At 36.1% G+C, this 12,966-nt stretch overlaps 1 protein-coding gene across 6 annotated transcripts in view; it reads right to left on the bottom strand.

Moving 5' to 3' along the window:
* PHF14 (PHD finger protein 14) overlaps positions 1 to 12,966 on the bottom strand; it is a 189,608-nt gene that overhangs the window by 128,451 nt on the left and 48,191 nt on the right. For all 6 annotated transcript variants that reach the window (XM_055147149.1, XM_055118864.1, XM_055146003.1 and 3 more), the window contains exons 8-12: positions 7,118 to 7,264; positions 6,188 to 6,458; positions 5,815 to 5,921; positions 3,487 to 3,582; positions 34 to 137 (exon numbers count right to left, since the gene is read on the bottom strand). In XM_055147149.1, coding sequence (XP_055003124.1) covers positions 34 to 137; positions 3,487 to 3,582; positions 5,815 to 5,921; positions 6,188 to 6,458; positions 7,118 to 7,264 — 725 coding nt within the window. The remainder of the gene's footprint in view (positions 1 to 33; positions 138 to 3,486; positions 3,583 to 5,814; positions 5,922 to 6,187; positions 6,459 to 7,117; positions 7,265 to 12,966) is intronic.

A 12,966-nucleotide genomic window follows, 5' to 3' on the forward strand; every position in this document is an offset into this window, starting at 1 on the left:
ACAATATTGATTTATTGTAATTTCATTACTTGCCTATAAAGTACCGCAGGGAGAATAGATGTCTTTTGGGTGCCTCCTTCTTTTTTACTTGGTTTTCTCTCCTTAGGTGCTCGCAAAATTGCTGGTATATTCAACTTCTATTGATTTGAACAAATGTAGTTTACATGGTTTTAAAGAAAACTAAAGCAACATTTTCCTGTTTGGCACAAGTCAAGTGTGCAGGGATTATAAATAGGAAATCTTTTACTATTTATTATTCTTATAAACAAAGATATTAGAATTAGTTTTTGTCACAGAATTACTACCCTTAAAACCAATAATAATACTTTCATCAATTGCAGAAAAACACTAAAACATTATGGAAATTAAACCTGACTTAAGTTTTACACACTGAAGAACATGGGCAAACAGGTAAGTAGTTACCAAAAAAAAAAAAAAAAAGTACAGCACATTTGGCAAAAATAATATTAAAGCCATTTATTTTCCTCAACATCCTACCTACACCGGTGTTCCATAGGTTAATTAGAAAAATTATCTTATTGGACCAAACTTTCCACAAAGCAAATGAGATTCTCTTAGGGTTTCCACTAATCTATACTAGACTGGCTTCTCAGACAGCAACTATCGATCAAAGTCATTTCTCAAAGGCCTGATGGGCCAGCATCTGTTCAACCAACTGGAAAAAAGTGTCATCAAAGCAGTACAACTGAATTCCACTTCCACTTTTTCATTTTTCACATTTGCACATGGAAATTTATAAACTTCTCATAAAAGTAATCTAATAATAAAAATGCCTCCTTAAAATACGTTTCACACTAAACAGGATATTCTTATGAAATTAACTTTCAAATCAAGCCAAAGATATTGTTAGTTTGGCAAATATTAAAAGGCTGGCATCAATATTACTTCTCTAAATATATAAAATCCATAATCTGCAAAAAACCCCTAATAACTTATCTATAGGAACAAAGGTCAATTTTCCATGAGTAACTCTGCATTCTCACCATTTAAATTATATTATATGTGGAGCAGGACAGATAGTACAATGGACAGGGTGCTTCTCTTGCATGAGGCAGACTCGGGTTCAATCCCCAGCATCCCATATGATCCCCCAAGCCCACCAGGAGTGATTCTTAAGTGCAGAGCCAGGAGTAACTCCTGGACACCATTGGTTTGGCCCAAAAACCAAAAAACTTTAAAAATATACTGTAGCACACAATAACCTACGCCACAAAATTAAGATCTGCAAAGTTAATAAGTACAACAGTTACCAGTAAACATAACTTGTAAAATAATATATCTATACAATTTGTATGATAAATCTGAATTTTCGCAAATCTCTATAACAAGTAAAATAGAGTTGTTTTCTGAAAAGCCTCCTTCAGAAACAAAACAGCTTTCATAGTGACAGGATTACAGTGAGAACCCATCGTCCTGAAAATTTAACTAAGGATTGGGAGGTAGCTTAATGAACTGAACACTTGCCTTACATATGTGAGGCACCAAGTTCGATCCCCAACATAGACTAGATGCCCTAGGAACTGACAGGTATATCCTAGAAGTTCCCAAACACAGCCAAGGAGGTGTTATGGTTCAATACTGTTTGGACCTAAGCACCAAACTGGCACAGTGAACAAGAATGCCACTGGTCTTCTGAGTACTGCCTGAGAGATCCCACAGCAAGAAATAACTAAAATAATTTAAATAAATTTGACTTTATAAGTCATAACATCATACAATAAAAATAAATCATTCAAAGAAATTTATTTGGCAACGCTTCTTTTCAACACCAAGACCTTTAGCAGTTTAAAGAAGGTCAATGATAAGGCAAATTCTCCCATAACTATAACAATTGCCACTATAAAAGAAAAATTATACTTTACCATTAAAATTTAAATAACCATCTTTTCATAGTTCAAAACCAAATCAACATGAATTGTTGGATATCATTGGTTTGTCCTTTCCCCCTTGCCACTAGGAGCTTAGGTTTATCAGTCACACCCATCAAAGTGCTCCCGAGTCACTCCCATTCTTTTGTTTATCTGTAACCAACTCTACCAGTTTATCTGCTCTTCCCTTAATCAAACTCTGTTAACTGGTAAGGTCAGAACTTCCTAGGACACTGAATGTTATAACATTGCCTTTCTCTCCTCTTTATGCCTTTTGAATAATTTACTTTAAAGCTATGTCTTTTTTGTATAGACACAAGAAGACAATATTATGTTTTTATAACTTAAGACTTAATTGGCCTCGATATTCCCTCCTGGGCATCTGCTTTCTCCACTTAAGCCTCAGTTGCCCTCAGTTCCTAGCACCCCAAAGTAGGGTCCCCGACGTGGGACGGGAAGGATCCAGGGCAAGCCGTGAGTTATGTGCTACCCTGGCATCGAGATGGGCCTGGCCAAAGTGCCTAATTCTTAACTATAAGTTAAGAGCTTGATCATAGACAAATGCTGTCATGATCCAATAGTAATTATGAGACTGGGACCCTGCCAGGGATGGGAAAGACTGATCTGGCCTGAGCACTGTAGTCTGAGATTCAGATGCCCCCAGGAGAGCAATTCTATAAGCTTTAATGCATCTCTTATTGTGTCCATACAAAATGATTAATATTATGAATTCTTATATGTTTGCTGGCTGAGGAGAAGAGAAACACATTCATGGGACTCTGCCCTTGGGTGGGTCTTCCTGCTGAAAGAGAGATTCTGTCCTAGTGAAGGCATTCCCCTAAGAGATAGAACTATACCCCCTATGGATTGTAACCACACCTTTAGATAAGCCCCAGGCTGCTGGGGGACGGGGAGATTTAAGGTAGCTGTATGAGGGGGCAGGGGGAGAGTTCCAGAGGAGAGTGTTTAGAGGGAAGATTGGAATAAACTGCAAGTGAGACCAACCATCTTGGCTCCGTTCCTTCCTTCGCCTGCCACATCTTCGCCATCAACCTCCCCGGGGTGGGGGAAGCTGCCGGAGGCTACCGAACTCGGGTGGCGGGAGAGACAGCTGCTGCCCTAGGCCCTGTGCCTGGCTCGGTGCGGTGAGGCTTCCCTTTCCTCGCCCGCGTCTTTTCTTTTTATTTTTATACAATGAATATTAATCTCTCGATTTTTCTTTTAAATCTTACATCTTTCTCCTCAAAAAAAAAAACCTAAGAACAGAACAGAAAGATATGAAGAATCCAAAACTGCTAAATTAGAGAAAAGAAGAATGAGATCAAAGTAAACTCATGCTTCATATCTTAACTTCACTACAAATGACAGATCAGTTACAACAAAAATAAAAAAAATAAAAATTACAAACAAGATTACTGTTAAAACAGCCAATGAATCTGCAGGTACTCACAGGCAGCTTCCAATCCCATAGGGTTGGAAGCCCGAATTAACCCAGAATTCTCCAGTTAGCAAAGTGACACTTGTACCAGAAATCTGATCTGGAAAAATTCATAAAAAAGGAGCAAAAATAGAAAATAGCAATTGGAAAGAAACTAACCTGCCCTGTGATTCTGCCCAGTAAGGCCCATATTCCTTGTCCTTCACTTCGAAGTTTGCCATTTAGGTTTTGTAGTTCTTCTAAAGATTCACAGAGCTACAATGTAAATAAATCAAATTAGTAAATGACAAAAATGCTGAGTAACATACATAAAAAGCAATTTATCAATAACATACAGTATCTCTATATTCCATATATTTTAATACATTAAGTCACAATATCTGAGATAAGCAGCATTAATAATTTTAGCAGCACTAATAAAAATATGCTGTTCTGTTATCATCGCTGTTAATGATAATACCTATATTTATGTATCTTGTTACATTTGCTATGTAATTCTTACAACCCTACCAAGACATTCTGTAATCTTTTTTCCAATAAGATAAATGGCATCAGGGTTTTTGTGACTTGATCCAGATCACAGAATTATTAAGAATACTCAGATTTTCAAATATAATCCAGTATTCTTCATTACAGTGTGACTGATTATTACAAACTAACTTTTTATCACTTAAAACTTTTATCACTTAGGGGGTATGGTGCTGCCAGTAGGTAAACCTGTACCTGTGGGGTGTGTGCATCAGCAGCCTGATGATGCCTTCAGACTTCAGGATACCCCAATTGCTACTGTGCCTTTGGCCAGACCCCAACAACTTGGGGCCAAATTTACCAAGAATTAAACACCAAATGTTAGGTACGTGGGAAACATACCCACAAAGCACCTCTGGCTCAGCTATATAAGCTCATTTATTGGCCTTATTTCAAAGACCCATAAATCTCGAAAGAGATCAAAAGATGCAGTTAGGGCCTGTAGTGCAGAGGTAGGTGGGAACCCATGACTGAGAACCCCAGGCTCACTTGGATCAGGACTGGGCCTCCTCCCACCAGATCCCCAGTTTTCCAGTAGCTTGGCAGTCACACCCACAAACTGCCCCTGGTGCCATGTAATCTCATCAATGGCCAAGACCCAGAGACTATAAACTAAAGCTTCCGGAAGAGAATGACACAGAATTTTGTCCGGATACTATATTCTATCGATAACAAGCAATACAAAACAAACCATCTAGCATTGCATTTTCAGCAGGTTTGATTGGTGGTGAGACTGGTGTCGAAATATCAGATGTAACGAAAGTAGAGAGAGAGTATGGGGGAAATTGTCTGCCACACAGGCAGGGGAAGGGTTGGAACAGGGGTAGAGGGGGAATACTGGGGATTTTGGTGGTAGAAAGTGTGCAATAGTGAAGAGATGGGTGTTTGATGATTATATGACTTAAGCTCAAACATGAAAGCTTTGTAGCTGTATCTCACGTGAATCAAAAACAGAGGAGGGAAAAAATAAAATAATAAAATAAAGTTAACATTCAGAATAGAATTAAAAAAAAGTAATCTGGAGTTCATGCCCAATTCAATCAACTTAATCAATGGCTGAATAAACAGCAGTACTCCTACATTATTTTAAAAAAAAACTTTGCATCACTTACATTTTCATCACTTAAAATCTTATCTAACTTAATACCAGTTATAAAGTAATTGTATTTATTACCTGAAGTTTCAATCATTATCTTGCTTTTATACATGTCTTTTTATCTCCCTCATCATTAAAATAGTTAAAAAAACAAATTTAACATGGGCATTATCCCTTTTAGGAAGAATCAAAAATAGAGGCTGGAGAAATTAAGTATTAAGTGAAATAAATAAGGAAATGAACTTCAATTACCAAATGATCTCATCCATACATATTAGAAACTAAAGCAAGCAAACTGGCAAAGAAAAATAAAACTGACTCTTAGACTTGGTGAAAAACATGGTTACAGAAAAGAATCTAGGATAGAGGAATAAGCAAAGGTGTCTTTGGTGAAAAAAAATGATTACAGAAGAGAAGCTGGGATAGAAAGAATAAGCAAAGTTGTTTGGTGAAAAAAAAATAGTGACAGATGAGAAACTGGGATAGTAGTAATAAGCAGAGGTGCCTGTTCAGTGGTAGAATAACACTGGAACCTGGTGGCACTATATGACCAATTTATTCATATACAAAAGTAGGAAATTAAATCCCTGAAATCTCATTATCATGCAGAAGTGATAAATCAGTTTTCTCTCTGAAAATTATGCAATATTCATAAACTACATTAATGAATACATGTAAAGAGTTCAAATCTGTGCCTCAGTATGATAATAGTGAAAACAAATGGACTGAGATACAGGAAAGACCCTAAAAAGTCCAGAAGAATTTCAAAAGGAAACATAAATGTAAATGCTATAGAATATCACACACACACACACACACACACACACACACACACGAAATGATAAGATTGGCAACCGACTTACCTTATTATACTCCACATGAAGCTTTTCTTGCTCATTCTCTAACTTATCCTTTATATTCTTTTGTTCAGCCATGTTTTCCTGAATTTGAATCATGCGCATATTTCTCTCTATTTAAATTAAATATCCAATTTTACTTTAGTGAAAGAAAGAATATATGATATACAATGGAAGTAGCTAACATAGAGATGATCACATAAAAAAAAGTCTACAGTATTTTAACATTTTTATCTCTTGACAAAAACATGAGCCTAGTATTTTATACTTTACATATAAAACATGACTAACAAATTCTAAAATTTGACAGCATATCAAATTATCTTCAGTAGCAAACTGTTCGCTTTGGAAATGGGCATGAATCTGTATCTATACTGACCAAAATAGTAATTCACAAAATCAGCAGTGAGCGCTGGCTGTTTATGTTTTCTCCTTCCATCCACACTAGAACTAGTATCTGAATTATCCACTGGGAAGATATCTGTACTAATTCCCATGAGCTCTGCTTTTCGCATCAGTTTACGGATGGCTGAAGCACTACTGGTGAGTGGTCTGGGCAGCTTTTCCCTAGGAACCCAGGCCTGGGGTCTTGTGGATCGAGCTAGTTCTGCTTTGGCACGATATTGCTGAAGCCGGGCATTGATCCTTGCCTATTAAAAAAAAAAAAAGTATACAAATTTTAAGAGATACAAAAATGGAACATCTACCTTTTAATAACTTTTACGTCTATGGTAAGAGAAAGTAAAAATAATCAGAAGTCACTATCAAGGAAAATTAAATTTATTCACAAAAGTAAAATCCGATTTAAAGAATTAAAACAAATTAGGTTTCCCTAATAAAAAGTATTAATCTATGATCAGAGTATGAGAAACTGATTTGATTAAGCATAAATTTCTCCTCTCAGTAAATGCAATTACCTCCATAAACTTATTTTACACAGAAAAAAATTTTAAATGCTATACAAGCTGATGAATTTCCTAGCCTAAATGAATACTAAAATAGAAGGGGGGGGGAGGAAGAGGGGTGTATGAAGGAGAGTGTGGTCAATATCCTGCAGCAGTAGAATAATTTTCTATAAGTTATATGCTTTTATGTATTTGGAAATACACTTTACAAATGGCTATTCCGTTGGCTAGATAAACAGTAAAATATGCCATCACAACCTGTATTCTACATGTACTTTAATGACCATCCATATCCTAAATAACCAAATTTCATAATTATAATTCACATTTCATTGGCAAACACATATGAGATTTAAAATTCATAACCTTAGGGGGGAGAATGAGTTTTAGCATGAATTTCATACCTGTGCCTCTGGTGAGAGTTGTTTCTCTCTCTCTTTTAAAGACACTTTACAATAGGACTGTAGTGCCAAGTAGTTTTTTCTCTTCCATTTTCTGTCTAGTCTATCTGCGTGCTGCTTACAATAAGCAAAAAATGGGTCTGCTATATCCTATACCAAAAACAGGAGGGAAAAAAGTATAAGCAATTTTATTCTAAATGATCATTTAAAAGCCTAACATAAAAGATATTTTTAAAATTTTTTATAGTGCATTTTTTACTAAAATAAATTACAAACATAATTTTTATATTTAAATACAAAGATTGATGCTCGAGGAACTTAATCCTCAATATAATTTTCAAGTTAACAGTTTTTTTCATGAAAGATCCTTGTAAATTAAAAATAATAAAACAAAATCACACACATAGTTATATGTGTGTACCTAAAAAAGAATTCATGGTCTGAAACAAACCATGATTTTTAAATTTATTAATCTTATAGAGAAATTAATTTAATAATTTTATATAGAAATGATCATTATTTAATTAAATTAATTAAAATTATGAATATGTAGATCAATACTATGAAACAGCAACATATTCAGAAAACACACAATAAAGCACATGATCAGGAATGGGGTTTTGGATGGAGGTGGGGGGTGGTGCAGGCATTTCTAACTGGTTAGAAAAAAAAAAGGTTCTTCCCAGGACACAGATTAGGTAGGCTAGACCTTGTCAGTAATAAAATTAAGGTAACATTGTAGCACTGTCATCCTGTTGTTCATGGATTTGTTTATCAATTTGCTCAAGTGGGCACCAGTAACATCTCCATCGTGAGACTTGTTACTGTTTTTGGCATATCGAATACGCCACAGGTAGCCTGCCAGGCTCTGCCATGTGGGAGAGATACTCTTGGTAGCTTGTCAGGCTCTCCAAGAGGGACGGAAGAATCAAACCCAGGTCGGCTGCATGCAAGGCAAAAGTCCTACCCGCTGTGCTATGGCTCCAGTCCAAAATTAAGGTATCTTCCTTAAATATAGTCCTATAACTTCAAATGAAAACAAGTTCTCTAACATCATGGTACTAGCTTAATGAGAATATATTCCTCACCCCCCCCCAAAAAAAAAGCATTAAGGGGTTAGAGAGATAACAAAGGATTGATCATATGCATTGCAAGCATAAGTCCTGGGTTTGAGTCCCCCCAGGAATGGTCCCACTGTGCACAGTGACCAAGAACAGAGCCAGGAGTAACCTCAAGTATCACCAGGTATAGTTCAAAGGCACAAACAAAAAAGTAGGGTATCAAAATTGGACATTTACCCCACTGAAGACAGAAATGATTTATATCTATGTAGCTGAAGAGTATCGTGTGGACAAGGAGACAGCTCAGAGCACAGTATAGTCCACTCCCAGCAACACTGGGTATAGGTCTGGTGTTCCCAGAATATCACTGGGCTTGAGCGGCATACGACTCTTCTGGGCTGGGGCACAGGACCATCAGATTCACAAAGCCAGACCTAGTATTGCTGAGAGTAACCTCTGGAATCCCAAGCACTGTTGGGTAGGTCCCTCTAAAAAATTAGTCAAAAATACAGTAGTAATATCTCCCTAAATAATATAATCCATGGAGAATTTAACTTCTCAGGACCAGCTAGGAGACAGGGAGACAGACAGACAGACAGACAGACAGACAGACAGACAGTCTACACACACACACACACACACACACACACAGTCACACTGGTCATAAGTTCATTTCTCTTTATTTTGACTTTTAATACAATGACTTTATTCTTTGGGTCTGTCCCCAGGAGGGGAAATAAAATACCATCTAGGTACATTATGTTTTTGTTTTTTGTATTTTTAAGATCTTTTTTTTTTTTTTTTTTTTTTTTGCTTTTTGGGTCACACCTGGCGATGTACAGGGGTTACTCCTGGCTCTGCACTCAGGAATCACCCCTGGCCGTGCTCAGGGGACCATATGGGATGCTGGGATTTGAACCCGGGTCGGACGCGTGCAAGGCAAACGCCCTACCCGCTGTGCTATCACTCCAGCCCCAATCTTTTTTATTTTATTTAAGTTTTTTTTTTTACTTTTTTATTGAATCACTGTGAGATAGACCCTTACAAAGCTGTTCATGATTAGATTTCAGTCATAAAGTATTTCAGCTACATTATTTTTATCTAAGAGTAAAAGGTAAGATTATGTCAGCAAAATCAGATCTCATAATCCAAAAAGAAATGGTAATCCTAAAAAGAACAATTAGATTAGAATGGCAAAATAGAATACAATTTTCTATAGTCTTTAATTAGAAGGCTTTCTTAATATTGCTATATAAATTTATATGTATATCTATACACATGCATAAATTTTGTAACGTGAGATATATAGATGCCATAGTAAATAGCATTATTGATAAGATCACAGAATTTGAAAATGTATAAACCTACGAACAAATCTTGGCTTCACTATTTACAGCTTCCACCGTTGCAAACAAGTTTCCAAACATTTCAGGATCTCAGTTAACTCATTATTAAAGTGAACCTATTATTAATTTCTTCATATGGATATAAAAAAATATAAAAAAGTAGGTAAGATGATTGCATTAACACATACACAATATTAATTCCTTCATGCCATGTTTTAAATCTTGGTGACATACTATGTTTTGTTTTGCAGAGTAGAAAGGCACATCTGGCAGTGTTTAGGGGTTACTCTTGGCTTGGGGCTTGGGTAAGTATGTGGTTCCAGAGATCAAATCTGAGCCTCCTGTGTATACAACCATTTCTCCAGCTTTCTGAACAATCTCTGGCCCTAGTTGTTTGTTTCCTCATAGTATCTCGACATCCCTATTTATCTTAGAATATTAACTCTTTGTCAAATGTATAGTGTGTGTGTATTTTCTCCCATTCAGTAGGTATCTGCCTTTCTGCAACAACAGACAAACTGTAGGGAGTCAAACTAGGTAAAATAAGCAAGGAAAAGGACAAGTATTAGATGATCTTTCTCATATTCCCAAGTAAGGGACTAGACAAAATCTACTGAAAACAAACTCTGACAAAAAGCTCAAGTTCCTAGAGGAGGAGGGAAGGAGAATGAATGGCCAAGAGCAAAAAGGTCAATGGACCACAGTGAAGAGATCCTGGTGTTGAAATGATGGAGAGTGTGGTAACATGTATTTCACAAAGATATAAAATCATTCCCCTAAAATATAAGCACTTTTATAAAAAAAAAACCTCAATACAAAATGTTTTAAATATAAATATTTAAAATCATAACAGAATAAAAAGTGTATTGAAACCAGAAGAACTAAAAACAACAAAGAACTGAGAATGTAACACATTAATTTCAATTATAACATTTTCAGCGGTCTTCTTTATTTCACTTCTGTCACCTAATTGCTATGCATGACTGTTCCTAGACTCTGCATTCTCCCCATAATTCAAATCGTAAAATATTCTCTGAGTATTGCCTTTTATTTTTCCTGGTCACTCTTCTAAGACTCAAACAACTTAAACATCACTGATCTCTTCATTCAAGTCATCAATATCTCTACTGACTGTTGACTGGCAGGTGAGTGTTGGAAACCTAGAAAGTCTCTGAAAAGGGTTAGGAAGGAAACCTTTTAATAAAGCAACAAAATGAAAACTTTCCACTTTTTCAAATACCAGATAAATCAAACTCCCTCCACACATACTCACATCCTCTTCCTACTCTATTGCTAGGGATAATCTGCCCAATGCACCTATCTAAGTTTAACTTAACTTGCTTGCACAGTAGATCCCACCTCTTCTTTTCTCTGGCAAAACTACCTCTCTCCTGCATTTTTCTCTCAACTAAACTCTTCAGCACTTCAAGAAGCAAAACATCAAAGATACCATCTTTAAAAACTTTAAAAGTTCCCCCTTTGAGTTCCTATATGCTGTTCTGAATTCCTCTTGAGAAAAAATAAATACAACAATTATTCCATTTCATAACCAAATTTTCATTACTACTATGAATACATCAGTAATTTCTGGCCACAAGAATTAATGACCACTATTTTGTCCAAATCAATTGCTCAATCAGAATCCTATTAATTTGACACAATTGCTTATTCCCTCTCTGAAACACTCAAGAGATCATCCTCCTAGTTCTCTTTGGCCACATTAATAAATCACTTCAGTAGATTCCTCCTTATCTCACCAACTAGATGACAAAAATAATAGCTAATGGCAAGAAAAGTATCCTTTGTCATCAGATATGATCAAGACATAGGGCAATGATTATTTATGTTAAGATTTTTATTTTTGCTTATGAAAATACTGATCATATTTTATTTTATCTTTTTAATTGATTCACTGTGAGCTACAGGGTTACAAAGCTGTTTATAGTAAGGTTTCAGTCATGCAGTGTTCCAATACCTAGTCACTAGTGTACATTTCCCAGAAAGTATTTTATACCTCCAATATTTCTTTTTTTTTAATTTTAATTTTATTCTTCAATTAGTGAATCACCATGAGGGTACAGATACAGATTCACACATTTTCGAGCTTGTTTTTCCCTCATACAATGTTCGCAAACACATCCCTCCACCAGTGCCCATCTCCACCACCAATAAACCCAGTATCCCTCCCACCCCCCAATCTCATCTCCCCCCAACCCCACCCTGCCTCTGTGGCAGGGTATTCTGTTTTGGTCTCTCTCTCTCCAATTGGGTGTTGTGGTTTGCAATAGGGGTACTGAGTGGCCACTGTGTTCAGTCTCTAGTCTACTTTCAGCACGCATCTCCCTTCCCACGCGGGATCTCCAATCACATTTTACTTGGTGTCCCCTTCTCTGTCTGGTAAGATTATTTAAAAAGCTGGCAAAGACCTCACATGCTGGGGGAAAAGACAGCTGAAATAGAGAAGGGACCAAGCAAAGGATGCTTGGAGGGCTCTCGCTTTGGATGGGAGATGCATGCTGAAAGCAGACTATAAACTGAATATGATGGCCACTTATTACCTGTACTATAAACCATAATACCCAAAAGGAGAGAGAGAGTAAAATGGAATGTGCCTGCCAGAGAGGCAGCGAGGGGCAGGGAGGGGATAAGGGGGTGCTGAGGAGGGGAGTCGCGGGGGGATACTAGGAACATTGGTGGTGGAGAATGGGCACTGGTGGAGGGATGGGTACTTGACCACTGTATGACTGAAACATAATCATGAAAGTGTATGCCTGTAATTCTATCTCACAGTTTTATTAAAAAAAAATTAATAAAATAAAATTAAATTTAAAAAATAGAATAAGAAACTGACAATAAAAATAAAATTTAAAAAGACATACTATTTCTTTCAGGCATAAACATATGTATGATTCACTAATTATACAAATTTTTAAAGTATTGATTTTTAGTTTGATTTTTTAACTTCATGCATTAAAGTAACTGAAGCTTATCCATTACCAGTCTTATCTAGAAAAGCATTAATATTTAGCTCTGTGCTTAAATTGATAAACCATCTACATTTTTGTTTTGTTTGGGGTTATGTCTGGCTCTGAGCTCAGGAGTTAGTCCTGGTGGCACTTGGAGGACTGCTTGAGATGCCAGGGATAGAACCCAGGTTGGCAGCATGCATGGCAAAGTGCCCTACAAGTTTCATTATCTCTCCAGACCTGCCTGTATTTTTATTACATATTTCCTTAAACTTAGTTTGAATATTCCAAATTCACTATTTTAATTAGAGTCTTTATGAAGCAGAAAAAAATCAGGCTATGTGGCTATTTGTCAGACACCCAAATCAGACAGTGATACAAAATACATTTAATCCAAAAATAATAACATATTTATTAAAAAACATAAATATTTATGTTTTTTAATAAATATATTTATTTATATATATAAATATATATAT

The sequence above is a fragment of the Sorex araneus genome, chromosome 1 (assembly GCF_027595985.1).
Source record: "Sorex araneus isolate mSorAra2 chromosome 1, mSorAra2.pri, whole genome shotgun sequence".
NCBI classification, from domain to species: Eukaryota; Metazoa; Chordata; class Mammalia; order Eulipotyphla; family Soricidae; genus Sorex; species Sorex araneus.